This window comes from Anopheles coluzzii, chromosome 3 (assembly GCF_943734685.1).
Source record: "Anopheles coluzzii chromosome 3, AcolN3, whole genome shotgun sequence".
Taxonomy (NCBI): Eukaryota; Metazoa; Arthropoda; class Insecta; order Diptera; family Culicidae; genus Anopheles; species Anopheles coluzzii.
In genome coordinates, this window is record NC_064671.1 from 55,571,237 (window position 1) to 55,596,543 (window position 25,307).

General features: G+C 38.0%; 1 protein-coding gene across 2 annotated transcripts; it reads right to left on the reverse strand.

Moving 5' to 3' along the window:
- Positions 1-1,014: 1,014 nt before the first annotated feature.
- LOC120957543 (uncharacterized) lies at positions 1,015-25,093 on the reverse strand. 2 transcript variants are annotated; one of them, XM_040379798.2, is made up of 9 exons: positions 24,994-25,093; positions 23,855-24,677; positions 9,006-9,238; positions 6,508-6,651; positions 5,214-5,320; positions 4,628-4,801; positions 4,336-4,490; positions 3,908-4,187; positions 1,015-3,809 (listed from the first exon to the last, which is right to left on the reverse strand). In XM_040379798.2, exons 2-9 carry the CDS (start codon positions 24,084-24,086, stop codon positions 2,234-2,236), a joined length of 2,901 nt encoding a protein of 966 aa, XP_040235732.2. In that variant the 5' UTR covers positions 24,087-24,677; positions 24,994-25,093; the 3' UTR covers positions 1,015-2,233. The 2 variants fall into 2 exon arrangements, with proteins under 2 accessions (XP_040235732.2, XP_040235731.2); XM_040379797.2 differs by having other exon boundaries at positions 24,975-25,088.
- Between the last annotated feature and the right edge of the window lie 214 nt (positions 25,094-25,307).

Consider the following 25,307-nt stretch of genomic DNA (forward strand, 5'->3'; position numbering starts at 1 on the left):
CCGGCAGCCTGTCTGTACCCGTCTTGTTGTGCGGTTGTTGTGCCGGCAGCGGTTGTTGTGCCAAAAAGAAGAAGAAGAAGTGTTTAACATTGTTGTAACATGTAACATTGTTTAGCTAGCCATACTTACGCACGGTTTCAGTGTTTCTGATAGTCGCAGAAACTATAGCAATAAATACATCAAATATGCTAATCTGTTTATAAAAAAACTACCAATCAATCAAAAATTGAAATTTCATTTTACATATGTATGTCAAGTGTGAAATATAGTAACCACAGTTACTATTGTACCGTATAGAAATGTACAAAAGGAACAAGGAACATATAAAATGTATGCATATAACGATGAACACGGGTAGAAGCATTCTTGTCGTTCTGCTAATCGAACTGGCTGTATGAGCTACATTCCTTTCTTTCCGAAGCATCAGGTAACATGTTTTGAGTTATTTCACATTTTCTCTGGTATGCTGCCTCCCCCTCCACCCCCCCCCCCCCCCCGATGCTGCATATCGCAGACAAAAGATTCTTGTTTCCAAGAGTTGAAGTTGTTGTCTTTTGAAAATCGTTGTCATTCGTACAACGGTAGATTCTAATTCCGTTCATTAAGAAACAAACATACCATGCTCATGGCATATTAAGGAGGATATATCTGCTAGCATCGAAGAATACTGTTAGATCACCGGGACTACAAATTACCCGATAGGTCTAACGGTTTCATTGAAGACATTTAAATCATGCCCTAAAAATGGCTTACATCTCTTTCGGAGTTATTTGTTCCAGGAGTGTATTGTTGAAATTACCTACAATAGCAATATGATGTGGTTAAACATATTAACAGAAAATGAAGACAACAGAAACAATTTGGGTATTGCAATGCTACAAACAATCATTTAACCAACGCAAAACTTTCTATACCATGTTGTTTAAACAAAAAGTAGTTGTCAATTTATTTTATTTAAGATTGGAAATAATAACATTAGATAGAAATATAAAAAAAAAACAATCGAAACAATACTTCTTTTTTTGTATCAGCATTCACATGCTATTTCACTTTATTTTTCACCGTACCCAACAGGGTTCACCGACGCTCACAATCACTACATACTCAATTTAATAACATTTTCGATCTATTTTCATCACTCCACCCATTAAACAGTTCATAGTTCCTCACTCCAACAATGTGCTACGCTGAATATATGGCATTCCGTTAAGAGTTTGTTTTCAATTTTACTTCCCTCTTCGCTCCGTTGTATATAGTAATTGAAATTGATTCATAATATTCCCTAGATTTGTGATTTTACTACTTCCATTTTTTTTGTTTGAATCGTGTTTCCTTTACGCTTCTATTTGGCCTAAGTCCACTCTGGTTCTTATTTGTTTGTGAGTTTTGTTTTGTTGTTGTTAGGATTCTTAGTTTAAAGTTTACTTATGTACAAGTTGTGCAAAGATTTGTTGTTTTTTAAATTTTCTTTTCATTATCGTAAAGAATTGCCTTTTATTTGCCTATAGTTTAACTGCATCCAATGTCTGCACTGCGCTCAACAACAATGTATGTTTCGGTGAAACGATTGTTAAATATCGCTGTAATGCACCGTGTACAAGCTACCCTGCAATACTTTCCGATGCACTTTCATTTCTGTCTAATAGAATCCACCACCACCTCAAACACTACTTGCTTCTTTCAATGTCGCTCATGAAATGGGGCTCTTTCGTGTAATGTCAAATAACAAAGAATCTGAACTATTGTTTACTACGGAAAAAAGTAAAGAAAATGTTCTCTAAACTAGTTTGCTTGGTGCTCAAAACTTTGTCACAGTTCATACTAATTTTGTGTGTGCCATTTTTCTTGTGATAACTGCTTTCTTATCAGTGAGAGGGATTCATTTTCACCATAAGATAATTGCTGTAATACAATTTCAAAATTTTCAAAAATCAGTGCATAAAGAAAGTTCATAAGAAATGGAATATTTCTGTAGTAGTAAATGGTGGTGAACGTTACTACTCCAACCCTACATGCTGTGTTACTAGTCCTTTGCTATGTTCCTAGTACCTTTGCGCAACACACAATAAGCTCGCTCGTTGCGTCTACCCATGCTGATTAACTAATGAAGGAGCGAAGAAAACGGTGTCGGGAATGTGAAAAGAGTCACAAAAAAACCTAACAACTTACCTCATCAGAGATAGTCTATAGAGCGGATGCAGGGACGCTACAACCAACGCTAGTGTGGTTCCTCTCATTCGTAGTACTTCTGCCCGTACAGACGGCAGTAGATAACGAACGCAAGAATGATTAGCGCACTGACGATGATGCCAGCGACAACCATTTGCACCACCGGAAACTGGAAGCACTCTACCACGTCTGGTAGCTCGACCTGCCCAGGCCGGCTGCCCGGTATGTACTTGGTCCGGCAGAGCTCCAGCGATTCGTCGGTCAAATACTCGATATTGAGCAGGAACTCCTTATCGAAAAGCCCGGTGCGTAGATAATTTTCCTCGATGTACTCGTAGTTTTTATCGATGTTGCTTTCTACTACGCGCAGGCCAGTCACGTTGGGACAGTTAAGCACGCCGTTGCACAGCAGATACTCCGGTATGCAAACGTGCTGATCGCCGGGACAGTAGAAATCGCAACTGTCCTTGAACATTGCGGAAGTTGCCAGCGTTCCGTCGGCGTTGCGAGGTAGATGGAACAGTTCTGTCCAAACGAATTTAAATGCGTTCTTGCCGATGGCACTGTCACCCGTGTACTGTATTAGCACTGGTAGCGGTTCGTTTTCGTTCTCCACGGCACCCAGCTCGGCCGCTGACAGAATGGGCAGATCCCGCGCAAGGCTCACATTTTCAGGGCAAATGATAAAGCGTGGCTCAAGCCGACCGGCGAGATACACCTCGATACGGCCGTGCTCACAGCTTCGCTCAGCAAACCGTGCTTTATCCAGGTGTAGCCAGAGGTCACGCTGTGCCGCTACCTTAAGCTCCCAGATGCACTTTTCTTTACGGTTTTCGGTCAGCTGGAATCCCAGTGCATTTTTGTAAGGAAAAACTAGCTCTCCATCGGGCGAAGGACCTAACGTTATTGGTCCACATATCGGCCCATGTGCAAACTCGTAATTCGCCTCGAACAGAGTGTTTGGATTTTTAAAGTAGCTTGTCGTGGCGTGCTGTCCTTGAATGATAAGTTCCAGATTCATTTGATCCCCCGAGGATATGATACGCACCGGTCGGGGAATGTTGTCACAGAAGCAAGCCAATCGGTTTTGGCTCTTGTCACGTTCTTCCCATAAAATTAGCTTATCCACTCGCTCCTCGTGGCATCGGGTGCACGCGCTTACCGAGTAGGGTACTTCTTTGAATGTCACCGATGTCACCTCTACCACTACACGCGAGAACAAACGTCGATCCGTGATGAACTTGTACTGACAACGCACATCGCTACCGGAGGCACGCTTGTAGATGAGCGTATTCCGTGGCGATTTAAGCTCGCCCCGGCTGTACTTCCAGGCATAGAAGACTTCATCGCAGAGCGTGTTTGGCACGGGATCGCCAAACCTGGTGTTGTTGAAGAAATCGTAATGAGCCCAGTAGTATAACGAGCTGCCACTATATGAGCCGGTTTTGCTGAGGAACTTTACATACAGCGAACGACCTGTGCTAACAAAATCGATCTTTTCCATTGGCCGGGAGAAGGTATCGCAAAATGTTTTAATGATACGGGCCGGATCAGGATTGTTTGCATCATAGATCGTGAGCGATTCTGCGCAATCCTCCTCATGCTTTATGATAGGCGCTTCGATACGGTTTATTCGGAAGCTGTACAAATAGCAATGAAATGTGGAATAGTTTGAATAAGCAAAATAGCTTACAATGTTTAGGTCAAACGTTTGGCAATGAAATATAGTTACACGAACCTAGGAAAGTAGAGCCGAACGACCTCGTCCTCGTTCCCTTGTATATGGTAGCTGCAGGATGTGTTTGGTGGGTACCAATGTGCTACACTTAGAAAAATGCCTTCGGACGCACTGGTAGCGCGTAGCGCATCAGAACTAAGTAACCAATCGCATGCGCCATGTTTTGTTCCAACCGTTTCCACATGCCCGGGCCAATTTCCCACATTGAAATGGAAACCCGTGTTCAGTAGTGGCCCGGCTGGTGACGATACAAACTCCACATACATATGTTGCGATGTTCCTGGAAATATAAAAATAAATTTCACACAGCTGAAATGTAATGCCGCTTAACCCCGTTGCTCACAAGTAGCATGTGAAACCGAACACCAAAGGTAGGCTGGCTGCGGTATTGAAGTATTTGCTCGGCAAAACTACTTGTTTGCACTTACCAATGATGCTGAAGGGGAATTTCCCCATCCCACAGAACTTTCCAATTGGTGGTGCATGTTCGTCTCGTCCATCGTACACCGCCAACCAATCGTAGGGGCAGTGTTCGGAGCCGGACCCTATCTCCTTCATCGGACATGTCATGATGTTTTCACACCTGGGGTAAGGTCGAAACATGAAAATAGAGAGGAACGCTCAATACATTATCGACATCAAAGATCAAAGCTCCACAGTCCCGACCGATGAAGAATTCAGAACTCGTGTTCGGGCAAACTGGTCCATGAAGCCACTTACCTCTGCCCGTCCACGGCAAACTGTTCGTTCTGGATGTAGAGCTTGATGAAAGGAAGTCTCGTGTGCAACCGATAGCGACACTTCAACGCTCGCGGATATATCCCTGGATAAGCGGGTGACTGCACATAGCACGTCTGTAGTCGACAGTCGCGAAATTCTCGCTCACAGTACGACCTGGTGCAGCAAGTGAATTGTAAATAGTTGCGGCCAGCGGCACAGTCGACCAAAATAATAAATGTATGGAAATGAAGCATGGAAGAGAAAGAATCATACATTAGCACATCGCTTTATAAGTGTAACAGAAACCCGGTAGAGGTATCGAATGATTCAAACAGAAAAACAAACACGACTATCGGGTAAAATACAAACCAATGGAAAGAATTTAGCATCTCGCGCACTTTCAATCAACTCTTAAGTAGTCATTTATATTCATTGAATAAATCAATTTTGGCGATAGTTTTGAATAAATGAATGCACTTCCACTAAATCCCCAACGGTCCGCTCAATGCAGACCGGTTTCGGTAGCAACGAGTGTAGTGATGCTGCACATCGCGCATATAAGCTTCTGCCAGCAGCTGGTACTTACCCTTGCACCACTTCTCCCCGACGATTTGGATAAAGTTCCGGGTGCGGGCCGTATCGGTTGAATACCTCCATTTGTTGTTCTGCGCCAGAGTCGAACGCGAAATATGTCTGCAACGAGCAGGGGCACACCCCAACCAACATACGCCATTAGTGACAGGTATTGATCGAATGCGTTGTGCCAAAAGTGGCAAATCAGGTTTCCACTCTAACGCAGCTTCATTTCGCAACTGAAATGAGCAATCCGAATGGTTTGCAGGGATTGATTGAATGCGAAACCGTACCATTTCTTTCATTGCCACCAATATGCTCAATTTGGTGAAATCAAAGTGCAATCGACCAGACTCATTGGCATAATTTGTTCATATAGATAGCATGGGATGCAGAGAAACAATGATGAAAAACTGTGGCGTTTTTTTACATGAAATTTAAAGCTTCTACTAATAACTTTGCACAATTGGTACTATATTATTCGATTTAACTCAACGATTTCATTGAATCATGCAGCCCACATTTCTGCATTAAATAGTAACGCAATCGAGGTTTTATCGAATGAACGAAAATTGAATCATAGTTAATTCATTTAATGTTGTGATTTAAAAAAATATAAGTTGCATTAAATTTTAGTAATGAGTATTATTTTTTCTGTCTCATTAAATTATCGAAAAAATAACTCCATAACCAAAAAGATCCAATTGCATGTAAAATTCTAGTAAAATGTACACTTGTAAAATTGCAGTGGCTTATTAATTATCATAGCAGGATAGTCAGTCCTACGTATGGGGGCACGATCCATTCGGGGATTGAATCCATGAGCATTGAGCATTGAGATCTCGATTTATTTTGTTACGTTAATATTTATGTGCGATAAAAATTAAGAGTTTACTCAGTCATATATATAATATAGTCAAGTAAAAGGAAACGCAAAAAAATTGCAACAACAATTTAATAAAATAATAAATTATTACAAACCGAGTAGCACTTTCAATTGTCCATGGTCTAAACCTTTTGGTGCAAATGGTTTGTATGGTTGATCATTAATTATTTACTATCTTTAAGTAGAATACCTTGTTTGCTGTCTATCAGGCAAATGATATACTCGGCAACACACCATCGACAGCATACATACACTCCCTAGCACTAACAGTTCTAGTCTAGTATGAAAAGTATCGCCGATTTAGTGTGTAGGTGCATCACTGGACGATGGACTTTAAAAGAGTACGGCTAGCCGCTACGGCAACAACAAATTCAACACTAAAACAAAAATCGATTACGGTTGTGCTTGCAACGGTATTTACCTGGTCGGTGAAGTTATCGGTGTGAAAGACTATTTTGACGGCACTTGTTTCACTGATGAACGTTTGCGGTTGCTCCGATTCGCCGCAGAATTGACCCGGTTCTCGACGGTTTGACACATCGGTTTTGGCATTGCCATCCACTATCTACGAATGAGAAAAGAAAATAATTACGTAAATTCGTTTAATTAACATGATCAGCACAATGTAGCTGGACGTGGTTGGGATTATGGATCCTAATAGAAAAAAAAACAATACGAAATTCACAATGTGTATGATGTTGATTGAACTTTAAAGATCGAATGTGAATGATAAAATTTTGAATCTCAATAATTATTATATTGAAAACCAATCAAGCTCAAATGATTAAATTGATGCCTATCTGGACTGCCATTGCCTCACAAACAGATTATCTAATTATGGGTCAAGCAATACGACCCTGTGAGTATTAGCCAAATGATAAAGATTAGGCATGTTATGAATAACATGTTTGGATTCTCTTACTCCTAATTATAAAAAAGAAAGTAATTTGTAAAAATTCATTATGAGTATACAACCAAGCTAGAAAGTAAAGCGAGGAGTTGGGTAGGAATAGTTTATATGCAAAACATAGTTCAATGATGAAACTTATGCGGGATATTTCGAGTTTTTTAAAAAGTTATTAAAAATATTCGATTTGATCGATCAACTGATGAATAAGTGGCAAATATACACAAATATACTGCCATTAATCCATTTTGTGTTATATAAAGTCGATGAATGCGATTTTCGATAAAATATTCATATGATACAATGAAGAGAAATGCAATCACCTATACATTATTTAAAAGAAGAATGCTGATTTGAAAGCTGACAAAGATTGAAATAAAAATGTAACAATGATTTGAAAATAGAAACTGTGTGTTTTTATTTCTATCGTCTAATGCAAACATAATATAATGCAAAACAATTGCTATTGGAAAAGAATCGCTGCGTTTTTGCGTAATTGCTGCGTTTATAGTACCTTAAAATTGATTTATCAGTATGGGCGTATTAAAAAAATATAATGGTTTTTTGTTGTTACTTTTCAGAGTAAAACCGTTAGGAAAATATATCCTATATTTTTTAAGCTGATCAATATATGTTGAAATTTATTCCCAGCAGACGTTTTATTCGTGCAAGAGTCTCCTCTTTAACACTGAATGTATAATTCAAGACGATGGTATCCAGTCCTGTCTTGAGCATTTCCAATATCGACTATTATTTTCCGAGAAAACGGTGAAGGAATATGATTTCGCTAACGAACCAAAATTGGAAATCAGGGCACCGTTTCGTAGCGTCGGGGAATTGTTCATAATTTATGAAATAATTTCATCTCATTAAGAGGATTATCCGCATTTCACCGTCGTGAAATATGCCCGCACCGTCGGTGTCGAGTGAGAATGCAAACGAGCACCGTTCTGAAGCTGCGGCAAACGATGACGAGGTCAATCCGAGTACATTTGCTTGTGCCATTTGCGCATATCACATTGCGGGTGCAATGATCCCGTTTTTACGAGCATTCAATACAAGTTTTTTTGTGGGGTTTTGCGACAACCTCAACAAAGCACAATAGGTGATTGTTGGTTAAAGTGTATAGCACGCTGCATACGTATTATCCAACAAAGATTTGTTTAGTGATAGTTAAGCTATTTGATGATATGACAATAAATTTGCAAACAAATTATCTTGAGATATGTGTACTCAACCGCAATGCATAGTGCATTTCATAGAAAAGAGTTCCGATCGTAGCTCTATCGTAGTACGTTAGTTTAAACCCCATTTCGTTGAACTACAACCATATCTCTATCATCCTAGAAACGTCAGTGGCTACGTTGAGAAAGGGAATTTTTCAACTGTCATTTTCAGCCACCAGCACACCAGTCATTGGTGGTGTACTGCACCGGAACTGAGATTACAGCGCAAGTAAAACGACAACTTTCGTCATCCAAAAAAGGGAACGTTATTCTGATCCATTCTGCTTCGCACTGAGCAAAGCGGGGAATCCGAATGGAATGCTTCCACCAGACTGATGGAACTTTTGGCACCAAATTCCACCATTCGATTGGTCGTGTTGCACGAAAACGAACGATGCAAGTTGAATTGGACGGAGTAAATCGGATGTTGCCGTTGGCGTACGTGACAAGTTGCTCCAACGAATAAATAATGTACAATCCATTGGATGAAAATTCATTTCCTGGAACGAATGCCAAATCGTCGCTCCGAGCTGCCAATTCATCGGTTCCGGTTGTTTTTTTTTCCCGTTCAACTATGTATGTAATGAAGAAAGATGTACCTTTCCTAGCAGTGTTTGGGTTATTTAGTTGCCCGTCAAATTGGGAACGAAAATTTGTTGTTTGGTACGCAGGGTTTTAGAAGCGAAAAATGAAATCTGCTTTGAGCGACATAAAACTATTTTGGGCAGAAAAAGGATTTTACAGAAAAGTCTGATCGATTAGTTTGTTTTTGGTTAACAATCTCACCTGCAAGTAGCCTCCATCGCAGTGTGTCGCATTTAGTAGAGTTCCTACTTTAAACTTTTTGAAATTCAACCGTAGCACCCAATCGCGGGGTGCACCCCGGAAGCTGCGAAACCGATACCAGCATGTGAGTGGTCGGTTGCGATTAAGGTTTGTAACTTCTGGTGAAGAAATATCCTCGTAGATGTCAACAGTTTTGTTGCAATGGTCTTTGGCACCGTCGGCAGTGTTACCGGCTAAAAAGAAAAAAAGTTAAAATGTATAACAACACCTATTAATTTGGCTATAAGAAACATGGTGTATAGCACAGAAATGTAATTTAAGGAGTATAATTCAATGGTATAAGAGTATATTACTTCCAAACATAAAACTGTACGGTCATACTTTTGGATGTGCCTTTGAAATACAATAAAAATATAAACTCCCATATTCATGAATTAATAACGACCTAAATAAAATAAACAATTATGTATGATATAAAAAACATAAAAGTAAAGACAATTCACCTTGAACCACAGTTGGACTACAGCTATACAACAAACTGTATAAAAATTAAAAACATACACAAGAGCAATCATTAGACACTTTTGTCGGAGCTTCAGATTGTTTCAATAGTCATTTATAATTTTCAAAAGCGAACATAATTGCATTATTGCACGTAGCCTGAATCTACAACACTAACATTTTAAAGCATGTGCTTCACACTTGTATAAGTTCAATGTTTGTCTTAAACTAGGCGTGGTTAGGAAACCACTTTTTTTGGGATAAAATCTGCCATCTCAAACTCCAGGGCTCTGTATAAGAAACGAATGGCTTTTCCGACTTTGAATCACGTCACGTGTTCCGTTTGGTCCGAAATTTGTACTTCACTCGAGCTACACTGCCCGCTGTGTTAGAACAATCTACAAGTTAGTGTGAAACGACGAATTTTTCCAACGCTCAGGTTAGCTTAGATTTCGCTTCAGGACACGTTCCCTAAACGGGCACTCCCAGCAGGCAATGAATATCCGATGAGGAGCAGATTCCGCAACCGGAAAACCATATTTCACTAGGGATTTGGGAGTCCACACTTGCCGCAAGCGAGCAACACAGCGAAGCACAGATGCCATGTGCACCACCTCTATGGTGGCTGCTCCTTTCTGTGTTTCGTATAAATTTAATTACCAGCCCAAATTATGTTTCGCCTTTTTATGAACGTATTAATAATAACAGGAAGTATAAATCATACACAAACGGCCGATATATACGTGATCCTTAAATTCGGGACGGTACCATATGCGAATTAAGCAGAGAGAAACAATCTAAAGCAGCGGAGACGTGAGAAAGATTCTTGTAAAAAGTACAAGCGGCAAGAGCAAAAGGGAAATTGGTGGGGATGAAATTTGTACTGAACCAAAGACACTCGCGCTATAATGGAGGCGCATGGTCTTTCACGCTTAGCCTGGTCGCCAACGCCGTTCGACAAGCAGTGCCTGTAGGGTGCAATGATTTGTAGCGCTTCATGAATTTGTGGGGCGTAACACAAAGTTGGTTAACGAATTTGTTGGTGCTGAAGAAATTAACTTGGATTCTCTCGTGCATTTAGTAACGCCAGCATCTTGACATACAAAATTCCTTAGGGAACGATAAATTTATCTGTTATTTAGAATGTAGGTGTTGGTTACACATGAAGAAAAAAACACAACACTGAAAATGATTCTAATTTTATTTTTTAATTAAAATGAGAACATAATTTAACACTGGACCTCAAAGGTTAATTCAATAGTTAATTTTGTTGTATGTTATTGCAGGAGTTACCCAAGTAAATCTTTTTCTTCTTGTTTCAAGCTAGCTAAACCATCTAAACTGAAACCATCCATGGTTTTGACTATACGTGACTGAATAGTGTATCTATAGCAGGACAAAGCAAGCATAGTCCATAGAAGGCTTGAACCTATGGTTTCATCGCTATAAGCTCTAGCAATTTGGCTGTATCATGGCACCGACCTTGCCAATAATACTTTCAATTTAAACTTGATCATCACTTACTAATATTAAAACTAAACAACACTAGTGAAAATTAAAATTGTTCGAAGATTAAATAATACATTTATGCATATGCTATTATAAAAATAAGAAAATTAAAAAAATAACAAAAATAAACCACTTTATTTGTAACCAATAAACTCGTTAATAGTATTACTAAAAAACAGTATGTTGGTTTAATATTTTTGCTATTTTTTATAAATAAGCATGTGTTCAGATACATAGCCGTGTCATACCGTAATATTCGATGAGAGGTATGTATATACAAACAACCTATTTCACGGAGAATATTTTATCACAATGTGTGAGCATGTGATAAATATGGAATTTTCGCGAATCTTGTCATACCCTATTGGGTGCCCGTTGGACATAATCACACACATAAACTGTATTTGTATGTATCACTCATGTTGATTTGGATACTTTTTCATGCTTCGTGGCGTGAAATCGTCTATTATTTAGTAACTTAAATTATAAGTGTATATGTATAAATAAAACATTTTTGTAGACCTGAGTAAGACTGACAAATAGTTAATAAACTACATCCCTTGTTCCACAATTTTTCTCTTACATGGTTTCCTACGACTTATTGGTCGGATCCCATCATTTTTTGGGCTCGTCTCACGATTTGTTCATCTTATCCCAGAGACTGTTGGTTCGTTCCCATATATTATTGGTTACGTCCGATTGAATATCAATACAGTTGAAACAAAAGTCTCTGGGAAATGCTCAAAAAATCGTAGGAACACACCAAACAAATATGGGAAGCAACCAACAAATTATGGGAACCAACCAATAAATCGTGGAAAACCCTGTATCATTAATGTTGTTTCACTTGTACTTAACTTGAAAAGAATTGAAATTAAATCGATGAAAATAAGTATTGCTTAAGTTTGATAAAAAAATGCATGTTAACACTTTGACGGCCGCACGATTCGCTCTCGTTTCTTCGAAAAGCGCCGTAGCTATTGTTAAAAAAAACTGTGCGTGTCGCCAGCTCGTTTTGATGGTACATCGCTATGATATTTTATTTCTAATCCTGTGTGTTCTTTTGTTCTACTCTGTTGTGAGTAATTTGGGCAGGCTGAAGATGTAACATTCTAGATGTAACAAAATGCCATTAAATAATGAACAATTATCAATTAAATATCCTGCGCGCAGTGAAAACGCCATCGCACCACTGGGGTGCGCTCGGATGTCAAACGATACTTTATTCCATCGCACCACAGTGGTGAGCACGGCCGTCAAAGTGTTAAAAATGTTAACTAAACTTGTGCAGTATCACCAAAAATTACAAGAATAACTAAAAAATACATGAAGCAAACAAAATGGTTGAAGTAAACACAATCGTATACTGAAATTCATATGTATCGAGTTTCATACTGCGAAGTCGAGTAGATCGAGCATTTCGTACTGCAAATAATTCCTGTATCTGAAGAAATATGTTCAATTTTTTTGTTCGGGTCGAATGGTAAGAACAATGAAATTCCCTTTGAATTGATTCCAATGCACCCTAATTGAAAGATATGCAAACTAACGATAAACATATCAAATATTTACATATTTGTTTTACTTTACACCGTTACAGCGATTTTTTTCATTTAATTTCACACGATCCTGTTAGTATACATAATAGCACAATATTTGTAGTAAAAATCCTATTTTTAACACTCTGTAATTAATCTATTTTCAACAGCTACTCTCTGAAACGGCTGTACAGTAATGCTATGAAAGTAAAACAGAAGGCGTCACGGTCTCATAGTAAACATTATCTCCCAAACCAAAATAATTGCAATGCAGTGAAGTGCACAAAACACAGAAGAAACAGATTCTCTATCACCACTACCACCGCAATCTATCCTTTCGGGCTTTCTTGTTTTTATACTACACGAGCAAAAAGTAGAGGGCAGTAGATCATAATGAAAGAAAAAGCAAAGTTACATGGCAGCACAACAGTTTTCATCTGTGCATGACCGTTATCTACAAAAGAGATTGCTGCGTTCATGGAAGGACATCAAGCAGCGAATCATGCGCGTGGTGTATCCTGCCACGATGCACTAGATTACTTTTCCAAGTGAATGCAGTGCTCTCGTTAATTATTTTTTCATCATTCAACCGCAACTGCTTTGAAAACACAAGGACACACTCAGAATGGAGACATAGGTATCTTTACATTGCACAGGTGAGGATGTGAAGTAACACGTCACACTGCATTGCATCGTGTTGGTGACCTCTACTAACCGGTCGGAGCTTCGTATAAGTCGTATCATTCTTGCATGGTTATACCTTCTTCTTACATGTGGTAAGCTGTAGATAAAGCAGTTTTGTACAAATGTTGGCATGTCGTTGCACACTTCTTTAAGAAATTTAGGTTTCATTTAGCAGAAGTTTAACTCATAAATTAAGTTTAGTAAATGAATTTTAGATTAATAAGTTAAGTTTAATGCATAAATATTAAATTTTAGCGAGGAAAAAATGTAACGTAAAACGTATATTCCTTAGGTATAATCAAAAACATAGAAATGCGTTTTGTGTTTGAGCACTACATGATTTGTGAAACCTCATGCATAATCAGGAGTAATAATTTTTTAGCTCAATATTTTTCACTTTTACTCATAACTGAGTATTTTACTGATACATTAAAAAAAAAGAAGTAATGCACTATTTTTAGTAGGTTATATTAGTTAGTTTAACCATATAAGAAAAGTAAATTCCATTCTTGGAGGTTCGTCTGTTCGTTTATGAATTTGTATCTGGTATATATTTTGTTTATTCGACTTCACATGCCACAAAATCATTATGTTTATCATATTGTTTTCGAAAAATAATGAAATTGCACTTATTGAATTCAATACACTGTGTATATTGTTATTGAAAATGTTTTGTCGTTGATGATGCTTTGGATGGACCCAAGATACAGTCGTCAACTCAAACGACTTAATTACATGCCCAAACCCAAATGGGTTCAAACCTCGTATAAATTGTCTCCCGCGGCAAAGACTGACTATACGGTTGCAAGGTGATTGTCTCTTGAAATAATAAGTCTTGAAATCTAGTATATCCTGGTATGACCACGTAGGTCGTTACGCTAAAAAGAAGAATACCTTATGGAATCGATCGGCAAAGTCCGTCGAAACATTTAATCCGGCCCGCGAAAGAGTTAGCCTGATTAACAACTGTTGTCGGTCAAGGCCTGCCTATACCACTTGTGGGATTGACTTTCAGTGACTTATTGATTCCCCCCAGAGCAGGATAGTCAGTCCTACGTATGGCGCCACGGTCCATTCGGGGCTTGAACCCATGATGGGCATATTGTCAAGTCGAACGAGTTGACAAATGTATCACGAGACCGGCTACCTGAACCCGTCTAAATTAGGCCGTATGGCCCGTTGAAGATTAATCAATAAATAATAATAATAACAATAATAATAATTTAGTAATATGGAATGACGAATTATTCATTTAGGGAAATTATGTGTTACAGAAAAAGTGTCAAAAATGTTGATTTTGTATTATGATGCGTGTTAGACATTCGATTTGTCTCCTGTTTGACATATCTAACTGATCAAAGGATTTTGTCAATCATTTGCATTGCCTAACTCAAACGACCCTGACTCAAGCTACGGAAAGTCTTTTATCTACTAGTTTACTATCAGTTTAATATCAACTATATTAACCACACTAATAGCAAGTATTTTTATTCAAAAAGGAATAATTACCATTTATTTGAGAAAAAAGTGTGAAAACAATAAAAAACACTGAAAGTATATAAGGGAAGGTAGCTAAAGACGGACACTGCGGGTAAGATGGACACTTCTCATAAATGCATGAAAAAGGTAATTTTCGAGTAATTCAACAATGTAGAATCCAAACTGAAGGTAAAACAACACATTTGAGAACATTTTTTTCATAATATATATAAAATTGGTTAAATCCACGAACAAAACAAATTTTCAATCTTGTGCACCCTTGTGGATCTAATCTGACTACTGCCGATCTTAAGCTCTACAACTTGTATTGTTTATAGTTCCGGAAGTTTTATTTCATGAATGGGTTGTCGCAATCATTAATGAAAAAACTTTCGAAAGAACGAGAATGAAAGCTGTTAAATATTAAAAGCAAATATTAACGGTCAATTCGATGGTACAGTGGTGTTTTCCGTCAATCCCGATAGAGGACACTATCGAAGTGGAGTCGTGCTGATAACGATCGGGCCGAGCAATCCCGATAGCACGCAAATTCCCGAACGTGGCAAAGGTTACGATCTTTAGCCATTCTTTCACCGATCCCCGAACCAAGCGACTGATTTTTTAGCTACAATAAACTAACGTTGCTTAAAAAACGCTTGTGTATCTAATATTTATTGTACATTCGGGTGAAAGAAAGAATCCTGTTGATAACGTCTCAACATTCTAAAAAATCATTCGCTTTCGAATAAATAATTTTCTCCACATTGTGATCCCTTGCTTCACCCGTTGCCGGCTAATAATGATTCCTGAGGCAAATCGGAATCACCGTGCTGAAATGAATACAAGACAAATTACTGTGCGAGGAAATATGTTATAAGGATTACGCGCGTGTTTAAGAAAAGGACTACGGATTAAGTTAAGTTAATTGTGTCGTTTCCTTGCGCATCTCACCCGTTGCCAGCGATATAAAGTTCCTGAGGAAATTCGGAGCATAGTTGTGCTGAAGTGAACTTGCAGCAGGAGAAGTGAACCATACAGAGGACTAATTCGTAGTGCTTAAATAGTTTATGCGAAAAGATTACGTTTCGCCAAATGGATATGAAATATGTTGTTTCAATATGTGTTGTGTTGTTAAAGTTGCTTTGGATAATCATGGCAAATGATTTAGGGAGAAGTGAATCGCCATTTTTAGCGGGGGAACAAAAAGGTCATGCAGTGCACATCAACCAGGCAGGGGTTGGCAACCTATTAGTGCGCAAGAAAACATTCAGGCGTAAAAGAGCTAGAAGAAAAATAGCAAAGGATAGTTCAGGCATTTACCCCAAAATGCCAAAAGTATGTGCGGTCGTGAACAAAACATCCAACTGCCACCATCGAATTGTACCAATAAGAGTGTTTGCCTGGCTCGCAAACACTGGGGCCAGTGTTAAATATTAAAAGCAAATATTAACGGTCAATTCGATGGTACATTGGTGTTTTCCGTCAATCCCGATAGAGGACACTATCGAAGTGGAGTCGTGCTGATAACGATCGGGCCGAGCAGTCCCGATAGCACGCAAATTCCCGAACGTGGCAAAGGTTACGATCTTTAGCCATTCTTTCACCGATCCCCGAACCAAGCGACTGATTTTTTAGCTACAATAAACTAACGTTGCTTAAAAAACGCTTGTGTATCTAATATTTATTGTACATTCGGGTGAAAGAAAGAATCCTGTTGATAACGTCTCAACAAAAGCAATACAAAATATTGTTTTCTGGTGGTTTAAACATCCTGACACCAAAGCGGGAAAGACGGACACTTTGCTGTAGGGAAAGATGGACACCGAATTTATTGATTTATTTTGCTTCGTATATCAATTGGTGATGAATAAATTTCTTCAAATACCTTAAATATGGGTATTTCGAAGTTATAAACCAATCAACAACTTGAGAAAATATTGAAATAAGCGAGAAATGAAACACCGGTCAAAATAGTAGCCACTCGTTATGCTATTACACGCTCGACGCTGATGAGGCGCTTCACGAAATCCAATATCTTATCACGACTTGGACAACTTTAAGCAATAAAAAGATGAGAAATTGATACGACATTCTTCAGGAAAAGATGAGAAATTCTATGAGATTACAAAAATCAAATGTTGAATTTTGACATGGTGGAAATCCAAACTATTAACATGTCCCTTATAAATACTGGAGTCGTGGGCTTTTGCGGAGTAATTTCCTAAAAGGAAGTTCAAGACTGTTGTTCTGTACACTGGAGCAACTTCAGCTGTAAGTGCGCGATATGTCAATAATGCTTTAGATGCTGCATTCTACGATATATTGCAAGCGCCGTTTACAATTCCAAAATTCATGGCTGAATGAATCGCCGTTGCAATAGGCCAAGAATTGGTTTATAAACGTACCAGGACGTGGAAAGCGATAGAATTTGTTAAAATACTGTAAAACTCTTCACTTTCTAACCTTTTCTACAGGTGTCCATCTTTCCCATATCAGGTGTCCGTCTTACCCGAACATTTCAAAACTGCACGAAAAAAACCATTTTTTTCATTCATGAAAAAAAAAACGCAAAAATCGATGGAAACTTAAAAATTTCAACACATTTTCTGATAAAACATGAGTGTAAGATAATGTATGCACATTTTCATGGTCGTTGCACTTATATATCCCTAGATTTTTACCATTTCCCTTAACGTGTCCGTCTTTACCTACCTTCCCCTACATTATAGAACCGTTCTCATCCAGGATAGGTTTCTAAAACCTAAGACAATTTTCGAGCTCAATGTTAAATTTCCCGTTACACTAACATTGTAACTAATATTATTGTTGTTCTTAAGAGCACGACGATTGCACACTGTTCTTTTTTTACAAAAACAACGATTGTCAAAGATTTTTCATTAAACGGAATTAGTTTTTACTTTTTCTGAGAAGGCATTACTTGTTGGGGAAGCATTTTGATAGTTACAAAATATACGTTTGTCTCGATAATTTTTCGCCCATAATAGCCTTTGTACCACCCTCTACAATATCACCAACAATAGTCCAATAATTTTGCGTCTTGGATGGAGACGACATCGCGTGAAAGGCGATAAAAAAGCGATATTGCTCTTGCTTTGTTGTTTGAACTAAAGAAACTTTTGCGCACGCTGTTCCCGATTTTTAACTGATGAATCTTTGCAAATAATTTTAATAATAGGATTTCCTATTTTGAACCTTGCTGGATTATTTGGCCTTTCAAAAATTCAAAAGATAAATCCAGCAAAGTGACGCAAACGACGTGGTGGAGCTCTGTATTGCTCTGTTTGCTAGTATTTTGATAGATCCTTTGCAAGTTAAAAATGTGAAACTAGAAAACTCAACCGTTGAGGAGTACAGGAGGAGGAGGAGGAGGATGCGATACATTTCTCCAACATACTGTTCCACGCTCAGGAAAACGAGCGATAAAAAAGTGTTTTAAAAAACCAAAAAAAAAAACAGTCTTAAGTCATTTATAACTATAAAATGTACAAATGTATAAGTTATAGGGTAAGTGTACCAATTATGGCAGTAATATGTCATCAAGATACCGATTTCACCCCTGTAACAATAAGTACTGCGAAAAATGTCAAAAATCTATATGTTTTCTTGCTGCCTACAATGTGTAGACAATGAGAGTATTTTTTATTTTCACTCAGTATTTATAAAAATACTTGAAAAATTCAATTAAAAATTGCATCTCAAGGTACCAATTCTGGCTATAGTGTTCCTAGCAATTCGCCATAGCTGTACCAATTGTGGCTGTATTCTAAAACTCGTGGATATTTACACCAAAAATTACATTGTGACATTGTTTCTACTCAAATCAAGTAAAAAAAAGTTCAACACACCAATATAAGTATGTAGCCAGCATTAAATACGTAAAATTAACATTTCCATATATCCTGCAGTCCTGCTCTTAGCAAAATGACAAGAGATACCAAAAATCTTGGCAACACATTTTAAAAGGATGATATTTAAAAAAACAAAAGTTGCCAGCACGGAACTAATGAAGCACAAATGTTGAAAAATGGTCATATTTGAAATGAAATATCCGTCCGTGGTTTTAGAATGCAAATAGACTGTTTTAGAGCGAAAACAGTGTTTGTTATAGCCATAATTGGTGCTATAACCACAATTGGTATACTTATCCTATTAATAAATAAATAGCAATACGGTTGAAGCCACTCCTACTAAATAAAAAAAAAAACTATTATATTTTGTATAAAGAAACATTTCTTTTAAGAATAAGAATTTGCTATCCAAGTTGTTTAAGTTTACACCTTTATTTAATTCGTTACGTGATGCATGAAAAATGATTGAAATCACAGTTTTATAGATGTTTACAAATCTTCTTATCCCACGGTCCAAAGCTGTAACATGGTTTGGACATGTAGTCCTGTCCAAACGGTGGCACAGTCATAACATTCTCTTTGGTGTCCATTCTTTTACACGTGGAAAATGTCACGTAGCTGCGTATCGTGGCCAACTTCTCCCTTTGGGCTTATTTGGCGCAATAAAAATAAGCGATACGCTTAGTTGACTTGAATGCCTTGTACCTTGTACATGGAAAACAGTCAGGTAAACCTGAACAACTACTGGCGTAACACGCCGTGCTCTCATTCTTTAAAATAATCTTTGAAAGGATGTTGGTAAATAGTTGACGGTTGCGATTTTATTGGTGACTTTTATTTTACAGAAAAGCTAAAACGATAATTTTGAGATTCGTTTAAACAGGCTGTTAGAACAAACATGGTTATACTATGTACTACAACTGTTGAGTGTGTAACGGCAAAAGATGGTTGGGAATATTTATTTATATTGGATACATTTGAAATATTTATTGTTTTCTGTCTGTTTAGCTTTTTCCTTCAGCGACGACCTTGATTTCGAAATTAAATTACTTCTTCATAAAGAAGTTCTTCACAAGAACCAACATACACAGAGTAGAGAATTTTAGAAAATTATTATAACTGAAGCTAGCAACAATTTTGCTGCTAGTGTGTGGTTAACCATTTTACAAAACAATGTTTTAAGAGCACTAAATTGTACTTGAAATAAAATTGAATCAAGATTAATTTACAGACGAGCTTATTGTCAACTGCTAATCTTTTCAACTGAACAGACGCTGAGAATGACTCTGCTGGTCATGTAGGTCTTAAAACGACACAAATTACCTACTTAAGATCAATTTCTTCCATTGATTGGCCTTGTTATTGTGAGTTGGCTTCAGATATTGTTGAAGGTTTTCAAATCAACATTATGACTACTTCAAGACATGTATGACTACTTCTTGCTTGTTTCCAATAAACATAAAAAAATAAAATAAATAACAGTCGCTTCAAAACCAAACAAACCAACGTTGTTGTAAATCAAATTATGTTAACGATATGTTCAGATAATTTAAATCCCGTTTGAATTTCCTTTTTTTATACAATGGTATTACAACCAAATACGGATGTATTTTGTGCAAATTTATGTTGTTTATGCATTGTATCTCGTATTTCTTGTATAACTTGTTGTTGCATTGTTTGTTACATATAAGTAGTTTTTATGAACAGAAGTCAGTAGTTACTATCTAATTACACGAAAAGTCCTGTTTCTATTGGAAATACTTAACATTTCATTGTATCTGAGCATCATTTAATAAACAACTTTCTTACAGATGTGGACTGTTAACCATCCCGTTGAAACACAATTACGAGGTCATTATGGGTAGTTTATGATAAATGTGTGATAAACTAGCGAAAAACTACAGTTTTGTTTATTTTGGAGGGCCATTATTTTACTATACTTTAGACTAAAATAATGTTTTATCTATACCTACTATATTTGATATCTTATGTGGTATATTAATAGATAGATAGATAGAATTGATTAAATAATCTAATGTTCTTTGAATAGTTGAAACTTATAAAAGTGATGATTGAGAAAATGTTTTTATGATTAAAAACTTGAATCTAAAACTTCAATTAAAACTGAAACAGTATAAAACTACGAATGTTCCAAAGGATGTGCACAAACACGGATTTAGTATTAGCATAATTTTGTACGGGTTCAAATCACGTACGTTTTGAGAATTTTGTATGCTATACACTGTTCTACGGTCGTAACCTTTCAAGGCAACGAGAAACAAGAAGGTTGGGAGAGTCCTGGATACTCTGAAACAACAATGTTTTTTTTTCCCAGCAACCTGCAACAAACGTGGAACGAGATGTTTCGGCAGTGCTTAAGATGAATAAAATTAGCATACGCTTATCATACGTTATGGCACTTTCGATGGAGATGCACAGTAGCTTTGTTTCATGCCTAGCAATGGTTGATCTTCCCATCTCTTTTGTTCATTTTTAGAAAGATGATCTAAAACCGCCACTACTTGCACGCATCGCTTCAGGGATACCGACCGTTTTTATCTTAAGCATTTTCCATGAATTATCAACACGACACCTAGCATACGGAGTCCGTAAAAAGTGCTTCGCTCGTTTAGAAACGTACAAAACCTCTACAAAAGCGTAGGTAGTAACGTTTTCTGCCAACGATTAAGATCCGTATTCAACAGACGGCTGTCTAATTATTTGAAAACCTGTTTTGCGATGCAATGTGTCCTTACAACACCTTTAGGATGCCATTTCTCTTTCAAGTACGATTTCAAACGTGTTTTAAATTCCTCAATCATAGTCCCATTCTCGTTAGAGTGTGTATATCATGAATAAAAGAAAAAATACGCCTCATCCATTTACAGCACATCAACCAACCAATATACCGGGCATTTTGCACGAGCTGGAATCCTTCTACTATTTCTCTAACCGTGCGCTCTGCCAGACTACTGTGCGTAGTCAATATTGGCTTCTATTTCGGTCCGTTCCATCGACCCAATGGCCATCCGGATTGACTTTTCCTTTTTTTGTTTCCTCTTTCCTCTTGGACTTCAAAGCTATATCGACATAGACGAACTGAAAACTGGTTGCGATTCCTGTCTCATAGAGAAGCAAAGAAAATTGGTTAAAAACTCCCGATGAAAATAAAATATCAGCTTTCTGGCGGACGACAGCCAATCACAAATGGACTAAGCGTAAGTCTGACAGAGAGATAGATAGAAAGAGCGAGAGAGAGAGAGAGAGAGAGAGAGAGAGAGAGAAACGAACCATCAATATGTCCAACAGCGTGCGGTGCGAGATCGAAAAGCTTTAATTGAATTTACCGTTGACGAGGGTTTGATGTTTGGTGCCGTTTAGTAAAGGGTTTGTAGAATATAAACTATCTCACAAAATTCCTTGAATATATTATCTTAGGAAAATACTTTTGCCATCATTGAATCTGTCAAAGCACAATGGATCTATGTTTAGTTGTTGATATTATTTAACAGTTCATAACATAACAAAATAATAGGGCACAGAGTTCGGTTTTGTATAATAAATTTATTTTACCGTCAAATATACGTTAACACGACTCGCTAAGAATTAGAACAACGACATGTCCAGTTATATAATGTGTGCTATATAATCTGCCTTGCATAAACTAAGAATAGGGGACGGTTGCGCGATACAGTTCTCAACAGTTCAAACCTCATATAGACCGTTCCCTCGTAAACGTCGCTTTAAACGTAGCATGAAATTGAACGTGTTTTTTTAGCTATATTTCATTGAATATTAATCAGAATGTGGCTTATCGTACATCAAAACAAAGGATATTAAATTCCCCAAACTATTTAGAATGTAAAACATATTGTAATAATTAATTAAATGCATTTCCTTGTGATTCCCCGTTGACCATTATTTTTTCACCGTGAACAAAGCGGGAAAATAAAAATAAAATAAAAATAAAATGAAGCATAGCTTAATAAACATATATTACCAATCGATACCAATTCCTGGCTTAGTAAACCAATTTAAACTAACCAACCAATTTCAATTTAATTTCACTTACACTGCCATACATAAGAAGGAGAATTTATGGTTTCAATCACACTGGTTATGATGCACAAACTCTTTTACCCGTAAACTCTTTCGTTAATCGTTTGCATAAAATACTCTATTTTATGTACCAATCATAAAGTCATGGTTGCTGTGCTCATTAAACAGCTAAGCATAACAGTTTGGAACTGTTCATACTTGTCCCATCTGAAGTTATACAAAAGTGTGTAAATCGGATGAAAGCGATACTTATGTTTCAAGCCGCAACATAACTTGTTGCTGTTCATTAAACAAAAAAAAAATCTCTTCTTAATGGTCAATGTAAAAAAATCAAAGAGATTCGCAATAGCAAGGCATCGTCCTCACACCGTACATCGTGTGCTTTAAAGGCGTTTTTGAGTGCCTTTCCCACAGAAACCGCCACCGATGGGTGGAGGTATGTCTCATCAAAATTTTCTCTTGACAGCACTTTGATTTGCATACGAACATATTCTTCTCGGACGAGGTAGTAAAGAAGTGAAAATAACGGGAGTACACAACAAAAACTACACTTTTCATCAGGTGGTGAAAAAAAGTGCTCACAGCCATAGCAGAAAGGTTCATTCACATTCATAACGTTGATGCAGTGCAAGCCAAACCGTGGAGTCGCTCTTTCCCTGCACTAGCCCGTTTCGTGTATAGTTGCTCGAACATTTTTCAGTCTTCGAACACATTTCATGGCAGCAATTGGAAACAACCGAGCAGCGGAGATGGAGTTTTTATAATGCCTGATGGTCTTTTTTGCTGCTGCGATACTGTTTTTACGCCTTTCCTTTCGCTATAGCTTGCTGGGGTTAATTTTTATTTAAAAATGCTCCATATCAGTCGGCAAGGCTCTGTTCTTTGATTCCCCCGCCCGGTATAAAATGCAAAGGAAAAGATACGCACGCACAAACCCAAACACATGCGGTACAGCGAACAATCAGTGTGTATGCATACTTCAAACAGCGCTTCTCCTGAACGCTTAAAATGTGTGTCAAAGCCAACCCGTACGACTACGAGCGTTCGGTGCGGGTCGGAAAAGCCCGGAATTTTCACACGAGCGTTTTCCTTTTAACCAACGAGCAAACACACTTGGCTTACCGCCTCGGGTAAGCATCCTGACAGCAGTGTGATGATGTGGTGTTTGGCGGCGGGAATGTGCGTCAAGTGAGGAAAAATGAGTGTTTACCTCGTTTTTGCGGTGATGGCAGGTTTGTGGGCAAAAGCTGCTGCTGTTGTTGCTGCTGTTGATGTTGCTGATGTTGGTGTTGGTGCTGCTGCTGCTGCTGCTGCTGCTGCTGCTGCGATGTCACAACAAGCACATGCGCATTCAGCACGAGTATAATGAACAGAGCTTTTATCCATACTTTTCGCGACCTGTGTAAATTATTCACTACACCTTTCGATTCTTGGCACAACATATTTTTGTACCCTGCTAGCACTGGCTACTACCCGCACGCACGGACACTCGAATGCTAATCGTACGGGACTGGCACCGTGGCACGAGATATCAAACGAGCGCTAGTCCCCCCGAAGCGCTCCAACCCGACAGACACACACACACACTCTCTACGTCACTCGAAAGGACACCACCGTTCACGGCAATGGATCACAATGCTGGAAAACACAACCGAAGGAGCAACTGAACAGCAATGACGTTTACGGTGATGACATCAAAACACCGTATGTATGTGTATATGCGCTATTCCGGATGGAAAATGGAGCAATGCTTCTCCTCGCCAGCAGTCGATTTTCCACACTCAAAGAAAGAAGCATGCAACGAAACGAGCGGTCGTGAAAACGCTTCCACTGACGCTGGTTAGACTAAGGCAAGCAACTGTAAACATTCATTTGGAATTCACTTTTTACTTTAGAAAGCTGTAGTGGAAGGTCACACACACACTTCAATTGGCAGTATTCGCTTTTTCCAAAATTTTCACACACTACTTCCATTTGCTCTAGTGCACGGGTTGAAGAAATATATTTCGCAAAGACGGTTTCACACACTCGTGCTGAAAATATGAAATAAATCCAAATAAAGGATTGATTTTGCTGATTTTCTGCAAATACACCATTAATAGGCACACTGTATTATTCGTCACTTTAAATAAAAACTGGCTCGAAAAACAGACACAATGTTAAGCTGCACTATTCATCGTACAAACATAATTTTCCCTGCTTGGGAAAATTGGGACGATACTGCGCAAACAATATTATTTGCGTTCTGTTGCCGTACAAATAATCACAAAAATCGATTGAAAAGCACTTTTTAGCTTTGCGAATTGAAAACTTTTCTTCATTCGACCGACCAAAGTGAAGCTATCGTACAAGCCAGATGGTAAACAGATGTGTGTATCCTTGCGACCAGTAACTGTTCAGAACCGTTCCAATCCGAGAACAACGCGACACTGACCAACGAAGTCTAATCGGTTTCAATTGGAAGTGTTTTGCGCTCGGCAAAGCGAGTGGAGGGGATAATACAGCCACAATAACATTGCTGATTGAAGCAGTGCGCATGATTGTCTGTTTGTTAAGGGGAAGATAGAATAATGAATTCCTTACAGCTGATAGAAACGCTTGGATTGTTCGCATGGAGAATAAGAATAACAAGCTGGTTGAGAATGAATAGCTACAAATAACAC